This window comes from Scaptodrosophila lebanonensis, unplaced genomic scaffold (assembly GCF_003285725.1).
Source record: "Scaptodrosophila lebanonensis strain 11010-0011.00,11010-0021.00 unplaced genomic scaffold, SlebRS2 tig00000080-arrow-pilon, whole genome shotgun sequence".
In the NCBI taxonomy this organism is placed as follows: Eukaryota; Metazoa; Arthropoda; class Insecta; order Diptera; family Drosophilidae; genus Scaptodrosophila; species Scaptodrosophila lebanonensis.
This window is the reverse complement of record NW_022060561.1, coordinates 360,694-377,841: the sequence shown is the minus strand read 5'-3', so window position 1 is coordinate 377,841 and position 17,148 is coordinate 360,694. Positions and strand designations below refer to the sequence as shown.

The 17,148-nt window shown below is 37.4% G+C and overlaps 6 protein-coding genes across 6 annotated transcripts; 3 read left to right on the top strand and 3 right to left on the bottom strand.

Moving 5' to 3' along the window:
* Positions 1 to 489: 489 nt before the first annotated feature.
* LOC115625942 (transcription termination factor, mitochondrial) lies at positions 490 to 2,160 on the bottom strand. Its single transcript, XM_030521177.1, has 4 exons — positions 1,667 to 2,160; positions 1,172 to 1,601; positions 959 to 1,109; positions 490 to 893 (listed from the first exon to the last, which is right to left on the bottom strand). Exons 1-4 carry the CDS (start codon positions 2,100 to 2,102, stop codon positions 630 to 632), a joined length of 1,281 nt encoding a protein of 426 aa, XP_030377037.1. The 5' UTR covers positions 2,103 to 2,160; the 3' UTR covers positions 490 to 629.
* A 136-nt stretch (positions 2,161 to 2,296) lies between these two features.
* Positions 2,297 to 4,033, top strand: LOC115625971. The gene is made up of 2 exons (XM_030521215.1): positions 2,297 to 3,416; positions 3,480 to 4,033. The coding sequence occupies exons 1-2, from the start codon at positions 2,346 to 2,348 to the stop codon at positions 3,927 to 3,929; spliced, it is 1,521 nt and encodes a 506-aa protein (XP_030377075.1). The 5' UTR covers positions 2,297 to 2,345; the 3' UTR covers positions 3,930 to 4,033.
* Positions 4,034 to 4,604: 571 nt separating this feature from the next.
* Positions 4,605 to 8,898, bottom strand: LOC115625952 (defense protein l(2)34Fc). The gene is made up of 3 exons (XM_030521191.1): positions 8,869 to 8,898; positions 5,051 to 5,365; positions 4,605 to 4,989 (listed from the first exon to the last, which is right to left on the bottom strand). The coding sequence occupies exons 2-3, from the start codon at positions 5,354 to 5,356 to the stop codon at positions 4,819 to 4,821; spliced, it is 477 nt and encodes a 158-aa protein (XP_030377051.1). The 5' UTR covers positions 5,357 to 5,365; positions 8,869 to 8,898; the 3' UTR covers positions 4,605 to 4,818.
* A 1,360-nt stretch (positions 8,899 to 10,258) lies between these two features.
* Positions 10,259 to 10,781, top strand: LOC115625813. The gene is made up of 2 exons (XM_030520997.1): positions 10,259 to 10,513; positions 10,581 to 10,781. The coding sequence occupies exons 1-2, from the start codon at positions 10,306 to 10,308 to the stop codon at positions 10,748 to 10,750; spliced, it is 378 nt and encodes a 125-aa protein (XP_030376857.1). The 5' UTR covers positions 10,259 to 10,305; the 3' UTR covers positions 10,751 to 10,781.
* LOC115625811 (nucleolar protein 10) lies at positions 10,772 to 13,250 on the bottom strand. The gene is made up of 4 exons (XM_030520996.1): positions 13,120 to 13,250; positions 12,652 to 13,053; positions 11,876 to 12,597; positions 10,772 to 11,813 (listed from the first exon to the last, which is right to left on the bottom strand). The coding sequence occupies exons 1-4, from the start codon at positions 13,183 to 13,185 to the stop codon at positions 10,832 to 10,834; spliced, it is 2,172 nt and encodes a 723-aa protein (XP_030376856.1). The 5' UTR covers positions 13,186 to 13,250; the 3' UTR covers positions 10,772 to 10,831.
* Positions 13,251 to 13,433: 183 nt separating this feature from the next.
* LOC115625810 (ras-related protein Rab-14) lies at positions 13,434 to 17,113 on the top strand. Its single transcript, XM_030520995.1, has 5 exons — positions 13,434 to 13,852; positions 15,300 to 15,413; positions 16,173 to 16,353; positions 16,417 to 16,599; positions 16,669 to 17,113. Exons 2-5 carry the CDS (start codon positions 15,308 to 15,310, stop codon positions 16,844 to 16,846), a joined length of 648 nt encoding a protein of 215 aa, XP_030376855.1. The 5' UTR covers positions 13,434 to 13,852; positions 15,300 to 15,307; the 3' UTR covers positions 16,847 to 17,113.
* Positions 17,114 to 17,148: the final 35 nt, after the last annotated feature.

Below are 17,148 nucleotides of genomic sequence, written 5' to 3'. Positions count from 1 at the left end.
TTGGATGGTTTTTAAACAAGTTTTAAGGACTTTGATGACACTTTCTTTAAGCAAGTAGCAACTTTCTCACACAAACCATTTATAAATCGTATTTCTCCTCGAGGACAAGTGCAGATGGGATTGGTGTTATCTATGAAGTCAAGATCCGTAAGTTTTTGCATCAACTTTCTGACCATGTTGTATTTCATTATAATTATTTATTGAACAAGCTTCTCCGCTTACCAAAAAAACCCGATTTGATTAAAGTTATAGTTTAAGTTTGAGTTATCTATTTGAATGGCATAAAATGTTGCCATTTCGCCTAACTTTAGTAAGTCTCTTACATTCTCTTGTAGCTTATCTTCATTATTTCTATATATGCTCCGCATTCACATCTTAGGCATTGATCTCTAATCTTACGATTAATGGGACCCATCATTTCATTAATCAACACCTTATTCTAAGAAATTCTTATCTAAGAGAAGATTCGAACTGGATAAACGTATAATATTTAAGTATATTTTATTATTTTTTATTAATTATAAAACGTTCAACTATTTTTTCTCAAATTTTTTAGTCTTAGACAACAATGAATTCAAAAACTAGACTATGTACACTAAATTTGGATGAACTCTTTTTGGACCTTGCCATCAACTACTATTAAGTTCTGATTTATTATTTACACTGCTGCGATGCGTGCCTGTTAAACTCATCCAGTACTGCAGAAACTTTTCGTACTCCCGCTTGCTGCGGCACACAATCACAAGCGAGGAGGGACGACAACCGATGGATTTGAGCTCCTCCATCCGCGCTTTTGTCGTTTTAAGACTGTGACACAAAATACGCGGCACCTGCGCTACTTCGAAGCGTGAAAACTGCGCATCGTTAAGCAAATAGTCTAGAACTTCTTTGATCTGCGAGAAAATAAATCTTAGTTACGTGTATTGGCTTTTTAGGTATATTATTTTTGGAGCCACACCTTTGTAACGCGCACGGTGTGCACCTGCGGATGTTTGTCCATAATGGCTTTGGTTTCCTGCACACTGAATCCCAAACGATCTGCCATGTATTCCGCCACTGAGGAGAACTTGCCTAATACTCGTAGCTCATCTAACGACAGTTTTAAGGAGCTGTAAGCAACATTGTTAGTGTAAAAATGTGATGGTAATTGTCACCAGAATAGTTTAATTACCGCTGCAAAATTGGCTCTGGACAGCGCACCATCCACGGCATAATTTTATCCTTCTTCGCCCGCTTGGCACGCTCTAATCGCAACTGCACTGACTTGGGTGTATAGCGAAAGGCCCAAAGATCTTTCAGTATGTTTAATGGTGACACATTGTAGTCGATCATGTGTTGCAAATTCTTCTCGAACATGTCGAATGGCATTTCCAAGATGAACAAACGCTTCGAAAGGTATTTGGTAACCAATTCAGGGGCCACTTGCAGTTTCTCGCTAATGTAGTAGACACGATTTCCATGTTCGATTGTGTCCATTTCCTTGTTCAACGCCGACACCAGTTTGCGCAAACGCGGCAAAGTGAGACGCAGAAAGGGCACAAAATGATTGATGTCACGTATCGGCATGCTTTTGATGAGCTGCATCTTTTGCTCCAGTCGTTCTATAAACGTTGTAAGTATATGATTTTTTTTAGAAGAACATGTACCCCTTGTGCGATATACTTACTGACATCCAGCGTCAAAAGCCAGGGATATTCGAGAAAACTGCGCTTGCTCACCCCCTCCAGCTGCAAAGCGTCCAGCGTTAGGGTCAGAGAACGGTTTCGGTAGCTTCGATGCACCAACTCATCGCTCATTATGCGCTCGGCCTCGGTATCCGTGAGACGGAAGCGTTCGCGTAGAGCTGAAATCAGGACACTGGATTTCGTGCCTGTTTCGTTTTCGGTGCTATAGGGTTTCTGCACATATTCGTTATCCGATTCGTTTGTGGCGCTAGATGTGAAAAGCGATTTCTTCGCATTTATGGTTGCATTCTCCTCCAATTGCTCGGTAAATAGTGTACGATGGCTCCGCACGACAGCATTCAAGGGTAGACAGGCGTTGCTCCTGGCTGATTGCAGCTTAAGTGCGCTCTCAAAAGTACGCACCAAATTGCGCAACATGCTTAAAGCACTTCAATTATTAATTAATTTATAAAAATCTGCGTTACAAAACAATTTATAAAATCCACTGCAGACCGGCGTAATAAACAGCTGACCGTTGGCAATGGGGGTAGTACTTATTGCGAACAGTCTGGCAGCGCTGTCTGGTGTTAGTCTGACAGCTCTCCCAGGAGTGTCTTAATTTACCGCGCAAGTAAAGGCACAATTTAAATTAATTTAAATTGTATAAAATATTGTTTAAAAATGTACAGTATTGATATTAATCAATATGGCTCTTCTGTACAATGCTGTGTGTGTGTTTATGACAAGATGCAGGCTCTGCAAGCGGCGCAATTGGATCCAGAAATTAAGAATAAAGAGGATGTAAATAACAACGAACAACAGTTAGAAAATAAAACTAACAATTGCTTGCCAATAAAGCAACAGTATGTGGATGACGTTGATGAGCTTGCCGGGTCTCTGCAGAACGTACAGCTTCGCGAATCCCCACAAACTCTAATCACCTGTAAAATATGTAAAATGCAACAGTATTGTTTGTCACATGCTGGCGCCGACGTGGACATGCCACATCGGGACATGTGCCTAGTGTTACAGGAGTTGCAACAAGTTCTAAACATTTCACATCCGCTCCTATTGCATGGTGCTATTAAAAATGCCCATCAATTACACATAACAACAGGTCAACTGAAGCTGGCACTGATCGTCAAGTTACAGCGACCATTGTCGCCACGTGAGAATGATCTAATTTGCTATCCGGCCTACTGCATGGTCTGCTATCGACTGGAGTCGCTAACTGCCTGCACTGCCTGTGGCGGCGTTGCTTACTGCTCCGGAGAACACCGCCAGTTGGATGAGGTCAACCATAAGTCCATGTGCAACTCTTTGCGAATATATTACAATCCCTACAAATTGTTATCGCTGGAGCCGGAGCCCATCAAAACCTTTTATGAAAGCCTAGATTTGCAAAGCAGTCATCTGGTGGAAGCTTTTCACCGAGCCACCCATTTGGATGTTACTAGCGATCCCCAAAGCCTGAAAACATTGGCAGGCTATCAACGTTTTGCAACCTGCTCCTCATTTAGTTGCATAGCCAGCATCTGCTTAGCTTTGACGCACGTGCATCTCGAATGCCGTCCTGGTAAGATGGTTAAGATTTACATTGTGGGCGCTGGAGAAGAGCAGCTGAAGTATTTTGAGGAGATGCATCTCAAATTCTTCTTTCTTCAATATCATGATGTATGCATACTGGAATTGTTCTTCGTTGGACAAAGACTGTTGCCGCGCTCTAAAAAACTAATTCAATTTATGTTTAAGGTAATTTATCGTGCTTAATGTAATTTAAAATGTTTTTTAATCTTCATTGACACTCGTCCACAGGGTCTGCAACGCACCGTAATAAAGCAAACATATGCCATGACTTTTAGGCAGTTCACCGACACATACTATATACATCCGACCCTTTTAGTGCTTTATCATCCCGACTTGGCTCAAATGTCTACGTTAACTGAACAATTGGCCGATATTCAATCAGATGACCACTGCTGGTATAATTGTCTTGTCAGCGTCCTTCAAGCCCATGGCGTTCCCATCTGCTATACATCGGCAACAAAAGTCCAAGCCCGATCCGACTACCTAGCGCTCAGTGTTGTGGCCGATGAGTACGATATAAACATCAAGTCTGTATACAATTTCACTGAGAATCCTTATCGCGGGATATTACCGCAACGCAATTTTTCGCCTAACGACAGCGAGACTTTGATATATGCCAACAACTATTTGGAGGTGATATTTTCAAACTGTATATTAGTGTCTTTAAATATTAATTAAGTCAAATAAGTATTGACAAGTTCCTTGTAACCAAACAAATATTCTAGACAAGAAAACTAACAGTATTTCATATTGATATTTAAGTTCCTCCTCAATATCTTAAAATATCGAATTTTTTTAATTAATTTAAACTGTGTTTACGCTTCAGAATACTTGAATCACTGAACATAACTAAGAAGTTGTATTGTTTTGTTTTTCGACTAGCATTAAAGCTAAACCCACATGCAAATCATTTAAATATTATAAAATAATAGCAGTCTAAGCCTAATTGCAGAGTTGGTGCTGCTATCGAGACTAGCTGTTGATTTATGTTTTCTATATTTTTGTTGCATATATATTTCTCATTTTCTAGCTATATTTCTAGTCTAGTGTTTAGTTTTTTACGTTTTCTCAGGCCATAATCAAAGTTGATCTTAAGATTTTGCCAAAGTTAAAATTTAATTAAAATGATGACTGTTCATCATTTTCCTAGATTTAATCAATCAATAGCTTTAGAAGAAACAAGCGATTTATTATTTATTTTTGAAGCAAGACTTGGATTGAAATTCAAGCACTATTTAGTTATTAGTTAAGAGCGTTTTTCCAAAACATTTCCATTAGAAAGTTTAGTGTTAAGTTTATGAAGAACTCACTGTCAAGCTGAACCGATTTGAATTGAAAACTTATCTATTCAGGTATTTTGTTATATTAAGAACCGACTGAGACTTTATTACAAGAAAACATTGTTTAACAACAACACATTTCTAAAACATAGTTTGTAATGTCTTCGAGCATTAAAATCATCAATAATAATCAAAGATTTGAAGTACTCTCATCAAATTTGTATCACAAATGTATTAAGAAGCATTGAGCTTAATAAACGAATAATTCTTAATCTGAACACCAGCGTTTACTCCACATCGACATCCTTGGTGACTCGTCCCACCCAATAGACAAATCCGGTTTGCACTACAGTGGCCATGAATTTAACGTTGCCTTTGTAGCCGGCCGGTGGTTGCCACTCAAAGGATACACCGGAAATGGGGCTATCCTTCTGAGCTCTCAGATGTGTCAAAGTGTCCTTTGAAATAAAAACAAAAATGTAGCTAGTATTTAATAGTATGCCACTGAGTCTGACTTACCTGTGGTCCAGAGCAGTCCAGGGTTTGCGCCTTCGTGTCCAGTACCTTGAATTGGCCAACAGGACGATTCTGGCCATCACGAGCCTGGATCATGAAACCGAGGAACTTATCACCGCCAAGTGTAAGCTTCACAGTTTCGCCTTTGAGCACATGCGGGGGTCCGCTTATAGAGTAGGGTGGCTTTATGGTTTGCAGCTTGGCTCCATGCTGGGGTGTGAGGTCTCCACAAGCGGCCCTAGGCGCTCCTTCGGAATAGGCGTGTGCACTGGCTGCCAAGAAGGCGGCGATCACAAGCAAACGAAACATACTATATTGCTGTGGGCGGATCATAAAAATGGAAGGGGTTTATAAAATGCGATCCAAGCTAGATGCAGTTCAAAGGGTTTGGCTATAAGAATTATGGTTTATTTAACTAAAATTTATTATGTTTTCAATATAATGAAAAATATGGAATTTAAACTTAAAGCGAGAAACTATTTGTCTATTATTGCACAAATTTTGGATGAAATGTGTCGTAAAAACCATTTAATTCAAGTTGTATATTGTAGGCTCTCTTTGATGATTATTTTTTGTTTTTATATATAGTTTTAGGAATCCTATTAATTCTTGTCCATATCGAAAATTGACAGTCTTATGCGACAACAATATAATTCATTATTTTTCACTTTTTGCTTCACGTTTGCTTTTAATTTCCATTAATGAGGTTTCGAAATGCGCAAGCGTTTTACATTTTAAAAAGTTTAGCCTCGTAGCTAGCGGAAGTAAAAGTTAACTTACAATGCTGTGATATAATTATTACATTTTTCCAACTGTTAGTTCTTGAATATGCTATATAAGTACACTTAGGCTTTTCATAATAGGTCGGCTGTTCATTGTTTAAAGTTAAGTCTTTTGAATTATTGTCAAAGCACTAGGCGTACTGTAAGACCTCTTTACTGAGAATTAAAAGTTTGTCAGTTAATTTAATTTTAATAATTTTATTATTAATAAATTGTATTATTATGTAGTATCTCAGTAAAGGCCACAAAAAAAGAACACTAGCAGGAGTTTCAGGAATTTAATCTTTGAAGAAGTGTTTTCATTTCAAATCCTCTTCTTCTACACTGTATAAGAATTAATTTTTTGTTATGGTATGTGGGCTTTTCTTATACGGTTAAGGATGTTTTTTAAGATCACAATTGGCTAATTACACGTTTCTGTATAAAAGCAATTTGGCATTTATTAGTACTTTTATATTGCTTTGATTCTACTCCAATAAGGCATTTAAATCAATAGATTTATTAATGTTTTTATGTTTTCTTTAGAAAATGTTCCCTTATCATTCAGATTTCGATATTTTAAACCATATTTTCATCGTGCAAGAAACAAAAGTTGCGCCGTAAATTGTAAATTGTAGCAAGGAATAGGAAAAAATTAAAGAAATCTGACAAGCAGTGGATTTCTTAAAAATGTTTAGCGATTATCAGATCTACTTTGTTACTCGTTGTATAAATTTCAATTGCTAAAATAGTGTTGGAGTTGTTCGTTTCGTTTTTGCATGACAACAAATGGCAATTGCTTGTAATTATTAAATTTATGCGCCTTGTTAATTAATTAATTAACATTTGTGTAGTAGTAGCTGAGATTTTTTCTGTTGCTTTCAACACAACCTTGGCCAGCTGTTTTATATGCCGCTATATATACATATATATGTACGTACATATATGCATAATTATCGGCAGACATCGGTGTGCACTTAACGGCAACCATTTGTGCAGTTTGTCGGCAGCACCTTACATATATATCTGTACAGACATACATATATATATGCATACACATATCTATATACAATCAATATAATTTGATAGTGGCTTGCCTTGATAATTGGCTGTGTTCCTAACTCTTGACACTTGCTGTCTAACTAAAACGAATCCAAACAATTATGTAATTATATTTTTTATCACTTCTTATAATGCCAGTCTTCGTGTATATACTATATCTTACAGTTTATGTATGATTGGTAATTGAGGCACGCTTCGGCATAAATCTGCCTAAGAAGACAAAGTGACAACAAAAACAACAAAATATTTATACGCAAATGTGTTTCTTCTTTTTCTTTTAACATTTATAAATCTGGCCAAGTTGCATGTTGATAAATAAATACGAAACTGGTTTCTTGTGGGATGTACGAAAAATGAAGAAACCTGTTTTAGTAAATTTCCATAGAAGTGAGACTTTGCTAATAGTACCTCTGCTGAAATATTAGCTCCAAAAAGGCAAAATAAAAGCAGCGTACCTAGAATTTATGGCCACAATAAACTAATAATCGTTTTGGATGATGGATAGTGGCTAACAAACAAATAAATCGTCCAAATGTAGTTTATAGAAACTTGAGTAAAAAAACTTAAAGACTTAAAAGATCCTTTAGATGACAGCAATTATGAGTTAATAAATAAATAAGTAGCTAAGATTCTAACAGAGAGAACCATGTCGAAAAGCTCTTGCCATTATTTGAACTGATCAGACCTATGAAATGATTGATAGAAATAGTGTATATGTATAAATAGATACGGGAAGCGAGATTGCCAAAGTTGGTAGCTCTTGTCCTGATGTTAAGAAAAATATGGGCTTTCATACCTACAAACAGACGGAAGAATATATTTATAAGCACATTTTATATTCTTTCTTCAGTTCATTAATGCAAAGGCTATAAAAGGGCATCCTATAGTCTGGTCAGCTGGACTGCGGCTTGTTATTCTAATCTGCTTTGTTGCCTTCTTCACAGCTTATCTATTTGGATAGCTTTATAGTCGTATAACAACTGGAGCTCAATTAATAGCATTGAATAATCAAAAACTCGCCCGCGCTGGTGCAAGTTCAAGGCACTGTATGGCAAGATTCATTGTCTTCACAGCCACACGGGTATTTATGTTGGAGTCTGGAGGTTTTCAATATCTCACTTAATGAAAGGCATTGTCACACGCCGGCGCAGTCGACCATTAAATTGGTGGCTCCCATAGACCTTGTCACTGTTCGAAGCACACGCAGTCAGAATCTGAATAAAGCTCGAAATCTTCGGTATACTACTATATGCTAAAGTTCAGCATTGAATGGAGTTGTCTGTCTTCTTTATCTCTGTACCCTGTACCTACTCTTTTTCTAATGTTTCTTCGTCAAACCGGTTCTTTAATTTGTTTGAATATGTTTCAACTGAACGTGAAATTAAAGTTATCAAAAATATATTAGTTGGTATTGTAATGAAACCAACGTCAGCGAAGCTTGAAACACGCTTTTTGTTTTCATGAATTATTTTCAAAATTATTTAATGGAAATTGCAAACTCATTGTTTAAGCATTGGGCGTGTAATTAACTTGTAGTTGAACTTATTAAAGCAAATCATAAATGATATAGCTGGGCCATTGACAGGAAATCGGCCATTAGAAAAATCACAACTTACTATACTTTTTGGAACAAAATGCCAATGAAATTTTATGAAGCCTTCACTTTGATAAATTATTGCATTCTAATAATATTAAGAAACAAACTACTTGATTACAGTAATTGCTAGGCATTTATTAATTTGCCTTCAGCTTATAACGAAAACTATATCCTAAGAGGTTGTTTTTTAAATATTAAAGATTCTCCTTTGGTGTTAATTTACATTTTCTGCGATTACATTTTAAAGAATTTTCAATGCGCATACGTCCTTTCTTTTCATTTTTCCAATGACAATATTTAAAGCATTTTATTGAAATCATTTAGGCCTCATCAAATATTGTATCTTCTACTCCATGTTTATAGATTTTATATTTTTAATAAATTATTTACTTTGTACCTACCACGAAAGACACAACACAGCACAACACAACAGAGAAGAAAACTTGAACTAAACTTTAAATTCTACAGCAGCTGGCTTTTTATATTTTGAAGCCAACTTCAGCTGTAAGCTTTATATAAACAACAACAACAAAACAAGCAAGAAGATCGGTCAAAGCTCGGCTTAGACCTAAAGCTTAAACGTTTCGCAGGCTAATGGGCGCTTTGAACTAAAGGGTAATGCTGCTCGTATATTACATATATTTTGATATATATCGAGAAAATTGCGTAGAACAATTTTATTGAATTTTATTAGCGTAGTTAGAGTAGTGCGGAAAGCGCTGAGTAATTGTTTACTTTAAATGCCAAATAATTAGCAACTGAATATTATCAGTTCAAATTGAATCATAAAAATTCAAAAAATTTTAAAGAAAGTTTAGTATGCTTGGTACGTGGTACACTTTATAAACTGATAATTGAAATATAGGTATATTTTAGACCAGAACGATGGCTTTGATTTACTTCCGGAAGTTTACCTTAACAATCAATTTATTCTACATGACATGCCGGCATCCCCAGAACCATACATCTGTCCTTATAGATTAAGTTTTTAACCAACAATTTATTCGCCCAAATACGTATCGCGTTTGGAAAAAAACAAATATGAGCTCTGCAGATACTGTGGTTAGCATTTTGAAGAATATTTTAAGTCTTTTGGGTGTTTTTGTAAAATGTTGGAATGAAATAACAATAGAGCATTAAAATTTCAGCAAGAACATAGAAATTGCAAGTTGAAGATGTTGGAAAATTATTACCAACTATTAGTCATTGGAGCCTTAAAAACATATTGGCTCAGCCAAGGATACTTGCTTTAATTCCACTCTTAAAGGGATAAAGTTTTGAAAGAATTAAATCTATGTCGAAATTCATGATCAGAAGTAGAAGATTGTGGCCAGAAATCTTGGAAAATTATTTTCAATCTACGAATCAATGGAGCCATAAAAACATATCGTTTCAGCGATGGATACTTGCTTCAATTCCACTCATAAATCGGTATAGTTTTGAAAGAATGAAACCTTTGGGGATATTTAGGAAGAGAAGCAGAAGATTTTTAAGTTCAATTAAAATTTCAAAATAAATACGGAACAGGGCTTAAGCAAGAACTAAAAAGGAGCTAAGTAGCTATCTTCTGTGTCCTTGCTATGAATCTTTCATTAGAAAGCATGTTTTAAACTTTTTCGCAATTCAATGTGTTTCCAATATTTTTCAAAACCAAAAGCTGTACATACTAAAACATTTTTTAATGATCTGTATCTTAGTTGTGGGGACTGGGACTTAGTTGTGACAGGAAAATCTGGAGCATTATGATCTCACCTAGCACTGCAAATCTTAAGCTCAATCAAAGCAATCTATACAAACAAAATAAAATCATTCAAGATCTGAAATCGTTTCCATTCAGTATGGGTGCGGAGCAATCAGCATTATTGGCCTGCACAGAGACGAATGAGTCGGAACCGCCTCTCCAGATGCCAAACGCTGAATTATACTTTAGGGGTTCGTATTTCGATGGCTTAGACAGACCGCAGACAGGACCTGTGACTGAGGCATTATTGCATTTGGTTGGTAATGTTCAGAACGCAGTTCAAGATAAAAACGAAATTCGATTGGGTGAGTATTTTGAGGATACGAGAAATTAACAGAAGAAAGCATGAAAATAGATTTGCGATTAACACAGACTGCGAGAATTACGATGCTGAAATAAATGAGAAAGGGCAAGTCGAATCTAATATTCTTATGGATGACATGATGTTCTATACCGATGTACCGGAACTTGATATTGAAGAGCTAGACGAGGGCCTAACCATGGAGCAATTGGCAAAATTTAAAAACCTCTTAAGCAAATAAAACAAATCCTTGAACTGGATGTTTCTATCAATTTTTAATATCTATGTTTATTGCCGGCTATAGACAAACTTTCTCAATTGTTTACTTAAAGTTAACTTTCTTTAACCTCAACGATTTGATTGGCCTGATGATGCTTCGCCTCTCGTCGCGATGCTTTTTCATTTCCGCTTCTCGTTTCCGTGCATTGAATTGCGCTTTCTTTTGTTTATTTAGCTCGAATGTCATCTGCCGATTGCCCAGAGAGCGACCCACATTGGTCACTTGGCCGTCGAGGTTACTCATCACGCGTACACGGTCCTGCAGACTGACTTGCTTGATGCGATTATGCAACACGCTATTGCCTTGTGTATCTTCTAGTGGCTTCATGGTGAAGTGCGAGCCATTGGTTTGTGTCGTTGTGTGTCCATTTGTTAAAGGTGCTGCGTAGTCGTCGGGGCCGTCGGGCTCAGCGTCGGATTGTGCTTCATCTGCTGACTCCTCGGCCTGGTCGCGTTCTTGTTTCACCTGCTTGTAGGCCTGTTTCATTTCCTTGACATATGCACGTCTATCCTCATCATCAGAGGATGCTTCGTCGGCACTGCTGGCCGCTCCGTCCTCATTGTCGCTCTTTTCAAAGCCAAATAGATCCTCGTCGTTGTCGCTATCCGCCCGCGTTTGAGCCTCCTCTGCATGCAGCTCAGCTACACGGGCCACCTCAATACGTTGCTTGATCTCTTTGGCCTTAGATTTATCCAGACGATTAAGCACGGGTGCCAATAGTTTATATTCCTCTGCCTGCTTGTTAACAGCAAAATCGGTATTTTCAAACATGGCCTTGAAACGTGAATCCTCCAGTAAGCTTGGCATATTCTGCTTCTTGGCACTGTTCGAGGGATTGCTTTGCTCGTCCATAATCTTAAGCGCCAGTTCCTGATTGACTTTGGGCAATTTGGATTTGATTTGTAGTCGAGACTGTCGTTCACTTTCAATTTCCTGACGTACTTTCTCTTTGCGGAACCGATCAAAGGCAAAGGGTTCTACAACAGCCTTCGCCTTATTGTACAGACGCACATTCATAAAGTAACTATGAAAGGAAGTGATAAAATAAATGTATATTTGTTGGATTTTATTACACTGTCGACATACCCATGCATAGAACCCTTCAGTAAATTTGTGCCAATGAGGTGCTCCATGCCCAATTCCGCCAATTCCTTTGGTGTCACAAACTGATAGTCCTCGTACACATTTTCCACCACCTCAGATTCAATTTCCTCGGTAAGGTTATCCAAGAATGAACACCAACGAGGTGCTGGACCCATTGCAGGAACATAATAAGTCAACATTTTCACATCTTCCTGCGCCAAAAAGAACATTCCCGTATCGGGAATTGTGCAGAAATCATTGAATGATGTTGTGGATTCGATATATGCAATTTGTTTCCCTGTCTGCTCATCCCACAGCTTCAGTGTAGCTTCATCTAAGCTGTAGACAGCATTTTGCGCGGGATTGAATGCCAATCGTTTAATGGGCAACTTATTCAAGTGATTCTTAATCAGCACTGGTTGTTTGGCACGTATATCGTAGAGCAGCACGTGTCCAGAGGCGGTGCCCACGCCCATTTGCAGCCCATTCCTGTACTTCAACGCAGTGACCGATGGAAACTCCTTGAGACCAGGCAATTTTATGGCAACATCCAGTGTGGCACAGCGTTGCTTCATGCGCGGATCCCATGCCTCCACAGTACCCTCCTTGGTGCCTACGACAAGCAAATGATGCTCCGGATTGACTTCACAGGCATTCAGGGTACTTGATTCCGTCTCAAAGGGCTGTAAAAATTGGCCACGCTCCAGATTGAGGCGGTAAATATCCTGCAAGCAATCAAGTTAATCGAATTGCATAGGTATCCTAATATATGCACTTACCCTGCCAACACCCACTATGTACATATCACAGCTAGGTTTATGGTACTTCATGTCGCGTCCAAATCTAGGTATGCGTAATCTGTAGTGACGGCCATGTGCCGCATGAATTTCCACATAGCGATCACATTGAAGAAACACCATCTTGCTGTAGTCATCGCTAATTACCTCGAAAGTGGTCACCTCCGAGTCAAAGCAGCGTTCGAACTTGATGGACAGATTGGAAACTTCGAAGCATTTTACGCGAGGCTTGTACGTGCCCGTTGCTAGAATATATTGATGATCGGGGCTCATGCGTATGCTTGTACACACGCCGGGCATATCGAAGTCCTGTATCAACTCGATTTGCCGTCGTGAGTCGACCTTTTTCATCAGCCGCGCGCGCTTCCGGCGATCTGTAAGCCACTGGACAACCAATCAACAGAAGTTAACGAAATGCCACAAACGCCACACAGGAATATAGGTACTTACATCTGGCACAGATTTGCCCGCGCTTAAATTGTAGATTTTCACATCGTTCACCTCGCTGACGAACATTATTAATTCATGTTATCTTAATTCAGCGAAATTAAACATAAACAAACAGCACAACTTAATGCTGCTGCTACACGTGTTTTGAAAAGGAGCTGGGTTTGCAAATTCACAATAGCATCGGCCATACTATTGTGACTGCGGGCCAACAGCTGTGCGTGCAATCGCCGTCTGGCAACTCCAGCTCGGGACTAACGCAAATGACGAATAGTGAAAAAAAACATGGTGTCTATTTAGAAATCCATAATTAAAGTGCTAAAATTTGTTAAATAAATTTAATATCATTCCTTGCCGTGTGCTATAAAATAAAGAAAACGTTTAGTGTTGCCTTACTGCAAATGCGCTGTCAATGCCAATCATAGCAAAATTACAGCTCGTCTAACATTTGCGAAATAACAAAAACAAACGCGCAATTAGCAAAAACAAATACTAACAAACAAGAAAGAATAAATAAATTCACGTGAATATCGCCGCAATTTAGCACAAGCTTTGTGCGCATTATTAGTGGGACGTCTGCATATTAAACTTATTGAAATATTAGAAGGGGACAAAGCCTACAAATTGGCCTGCAATTAGGCAGACACCCGCACCCGCACCCGCCGCCCTTTTTCTCGTTTTCGCCCTACATTTCTAGTCTCAAGTTATATACATATACGAAAATAAACAGAAAACGGTGAGTAATATGCTGGCACAGCTCTAACACTTAAATATAGCTTTTAAGCCAATTACAAGCGCAGCAAACTTTATTACATGCACATACTGTATATAAACAAATAAATACATAAATAAATTTGCAAAGGGCCCTGTTATGGCAGAGAATGGAAGAGGGAGGGTCGTCGAGCCATGACTACTTTCCCTTACTCGCGTTATTGTTGTTGCCGTATAGCAATTGATAAAACTTAACTACACCCCCAATTCATTATTTGTTCCGTTATTTTCTGCACGCATCGCTTGCACATTTTTGCTTGCGCAATTCTCCCTGTTCATCTGCTTATATTTTAATTTTATTCAGTTATTGCGATGCTGTGACAACTTTTTCAGCCATCGTTTATCTCAGTTGAGTTTCTCATTTAATTCTACACAACGCTTTCACTGTTTTTACGGACGACTTACTATGTCGATGGGCTCCACTAATAGCTGATAAGCGCAAATGTTATCTAAGTATGTATATTCATAAATTAATTGTACGGAAGTCTATATAAAAAGTTATTCTGTAGATAAACTATAAGTCTATACTTCATTGTTTGTTTATTATTTGATTTTTTTAGATGACCAACTTTGACTTTAGATTCAAGTTTATTGAACTGGTTTCAACACGGCAAATAATTTATGTTCTTTTCTTTAAATTTCACGAATTAATTTCGCTCTCAATACCAAAACATTATACGGCTAATAAATTTGTGTTGTGAGTTATTAAGTCGAGAGTAAATAAATAAACGTTTAGCTCTCAGTTCATCTCAAATATATTTCGCCAAATATGTTCTCTCTGTTATAACTTATTGTTTTTGTTGTAACTTTATTAGACATTACTGTTTATTATTATTATTATTCCAAAGTGCAACTAAATTCGAGTAGAGCTAAATGTTAACTAGTTGAGGGAAAGATCATTAACTCCCGAAAAAGTTGTCAAGTGTCGCTTTAAGTAAGAATAGCTCATTCAATAGAGGTTCCGTTTAAGCTCAGCAAATAAACAAAATAAAAAATTGCTGGCCTGCTGTTTAAACACATGCAGTATACAGTATTGGGGGCAGAACTCCACGAAACCGTGGCTCGGTGCCCCAAAGACTCAGAACCAAGTGAAACTTACGATTCTGACTACGACTTCGACATCAACTGTCGCCACAAAAATAACCACCACGAAACGAATTAATGCAGCGTTACAATTTTATGATAAGCACAGCAATTCAAGTAGTGGTTTTTATAAATAGAGGGCCGGGTTGTTATTTTGGTTTCGAAGTCAGCAAAAATGGACGTCCGGATGACGAAAATGCGTGGTGTTGTGAATAAGTTGCATGAACGCATTGATTACCTCATTGAAAAATGTGGGATTTATAAAAAAAATAAATAAATGCATCGTTACTTTGTGGCTAATCTACATCTGTGTGTTCTTATCGTTACAGGTCCCAATATGACTGCTGCCCCATATAATTACAACTATATATTCAAATACATTATCATTGGAGACATGGGCGTGGGTAAATCCTGCCTCTTGCATCAATTTACGGAGAAGAAATGTGAGTGAGCTACATAGGTTTAAGGTCATAGAATTAGTTAGAAACTTTCCTGGCTACTCGTAGAAATGTGAAATGAAATAAAATAATCGCAATTGAAATATTAATCTTATATATTATTTATGAATATTTGAGTGAAGCAAAAGCTTCTCTTCATTCGAGTTTTAAATTATTCCATCCTATTTATTTAGATTGTCGTTAAAACAGCTGCTATTGATAGATTGCAATTTTAATGTTATGAGTGCATTATTTGTCAAACAATATTTTAGATATTTTTTAAAAAAGGGGTTAATTTTAATAATTTTAAATTAATAATTTTAAATAAACATGTTCGTAACTTTAGCGGGCCATCATGCTCTATACAAAATGTTTGTTTTAAACCAATGAGACCATCTAAAGAATTCCCTCTTAATTTCCAAAATCGAATAACTTCTTCATGCAGTGTTTGGTCATTCAAAAACCTCGCTCAGAAAAAGTTTGTACAATTTTTAAAACCAAACCATTTATCCTAAAGAAAATAAAAGTATAGTTTACTTTTGATTTCTGGAAAGCCCAATCTTAAATGGCATTTGGAAATTAGACTAAAAACAACTACAACTTCGAAGTGCAGTGTCAAAAATAGAATCGAGCGGACAACTTTTTCACGCTTTTCCACAGTCAATCCGAACTTGTAGTCTAGTGTTTAGCGTAGTGCCAAAAGGCCATAAGAAATTCTTACGCTGCAAAATATACATTATTTAAACTTTTTGTTTAAAATTATAGTCATGGCCAATTGTCCGCACACAATTGGCGTGGAGTTTGGCACTCGAATCATTGAAGTCGATGATAAGAAAATTAAATTACAAATTTGGGATACAGCTGGTCAGGAACGTTTTCGTGCGGTAACACGCTCTTATTATCGCGGTGCAGCTGGCGCGTTGATGGTGTATGATATAACCAGACGGTACGCTGAATTGTGATTAGTTCTCTGAGAATGTCATCTAATAAGTATACCTTCAATCTGCAGCTCCACTTACAATCATTTGAGCAGCTGGTTGACCGATACGCGTAATCTCACAAATCCCAGCACTGTGATCTTTCTAATTGGCAATAAATCCGATTTGGAGAGCACGCGCGAGGTGACCTACGAGGAGGCCAAAGAGTTTGCCGACGAAAATGGTCTAATGTTTTTGGAAGCCAGTGCAATGACGTAAGTTTTATTTATTTATTCAATGAATCTTAATGGAAGCTCTTAATAATGCATTTGCTTTGCATACAGGGGCCAAAATGTGGAGGAGGCTTTTCTAGAAACCGCACGGAAAATCTATCAGAACATTCAGGAGGGTCGTCTGGATCTGAATGCGTCAGAATCGGGTGTACAGCATCGACCATCGCAGCCGAGTCGAACATCGCTGAGCAGCGAGGCAACGAATGTTAAGGATCAGTGCTCGTGTTAAATGAATTAACTTTAAACGTACACACATATATACACTATACTTTATATATATACATAAACATAGATATACAAATCTAAATTTTATTTTAGCGCAACTCGTAATCTTAATTTCTTATCTATCTTCTAAACATATGAAAGGAATATGCAATGGAAACAAAAGAAAACAAATGTAGTTAAATGATTCGTTTAAGTCGTAAAGTGTGTGAACAACAAGATTTGTAAACAAACAACGCAATGCAAAATATACGATACCATATGACAAGCGTAATGCAAGTATACATACATATTTATATATACACACAT

What these genes read in the sequence shown, in the direction of transcription:
- LOC115625942 (XM_030521177.1), bottom strand. Translation starts at nt 2,102, where the DNA reads ATGTTGCGCAATTTGGTGCGTACTTTTGAGAGCGCACTTAAGCTGCAA. An exon ending in GCTTTTGACGCTGGATGTCA is followed by an intron (nt 1,602 to 1,666) that starts GTAAGTATATCG and finishes CAACGTTTATAG; the next exon opens with AACGACTGGAGCAAAAGATG. An exon ending in CCAGAGCCAATTTTGCAGCG is followed by an intron (nt 1,110 to 1,171) that starts GTAATTAAACTA and finishes TGTTGCTTACAG; the next exon opens with CTCCTTAAAACTGTCGTTAG.
- LOC115625971 (XM_030521215.1), top strand. Translation starts at nt 2,346, where the DNA reads ATGTACAGTATTGATATTAATCAATATGGCTCTTCTGTACAATGCTGT. An exon ending in TAATTCAATTTATGTTTAAG is followed by an intron (nt 3,417 to 3,479) that starts GTAATTTATCGT and finishes ACTCGTCCACAG; the next exon opens with GGTCTGCAACGCACCGTAAT.
- LOC115625952 (XM_030521191.1), bottom strand. Translation starts at nt 5,356, where the DNA reads ATGTTTCGTTTGCTTGTGATCGCCGCCTTCTTGGCAGCCAGTGCACAC. An exon ending in TGGACTGCTCTGGACCACAG is followed by an intron (nt 4,990 to 5,050) that starts GTAAGTCAGACT and finishes TTTATTTCAAAG; the next exon opens with GACACTTTGACACATCTGAG.
- LOC115625813 (XM_030520997.1), top strand. Translation starts at nt 10,306, where the DNA reads ATGGGTGCGGAGCAATCAGCATTATTGGCCTGCACAGAGACGAATGAG. An exon ending in TAAAAACGAAATTCGATTGG is followed by an intron (nt 10,514 to 10,580) that starts GTGAGTATTTTG and finishes CGATTAACACAG; the next exon opens with ACTGCGAGAATTACGATGCT.
- LOC115625811 (XM_030520996.1), bottom strand. Translation starts at nt 13,185, where the DNA reads ATGTTCGTCAGCGAGGTGAACGATGTGAAAATCTACAATTTAAGCGCG. An exon ending in CGGGCAAATCTGTGCCAGAT is followed by an intron (nt 13,054 to 13,119) that starts GTAAGTACCTAT and finishes TTGGTTGTCCAG; the next exon opens with TGGCTTACAGATCGCCGGAA. An exon ending in ACATAGTGGGTGTTGGCAGG is followed by an intron (nt 12,598 to 12,651) that starts GTAAGTGCATAT and finishes GATTGCTTGCAG; the next exon opens with GATATTTACCGCCTCAATCT.
- LOC115625810 (XM_030520995.1), top strand. Translation starts at nt 15,308, where the DNA reads ATGACTGCTGCCCCATATAATTACAACTATATATTCAAATACATTATC. An exon ending in GTGTATGATATAACCAGACG is followed by an intron (nt 16,354 to 16,416) that starts GTACGCTGAATT and finishes TTCAATCTGCAG; the next exon opens with CTCCACTTACAATCATTTGA. An exon ending in TTGGAAGCCAGTGCAATGAC is followed by an intron (nt 16,600 to 16,668) that starts GTAAGTTTTATT and finishes CTTTGCATACAG; the next exon opens with GGGCCAAAATGTGGAGGAGG.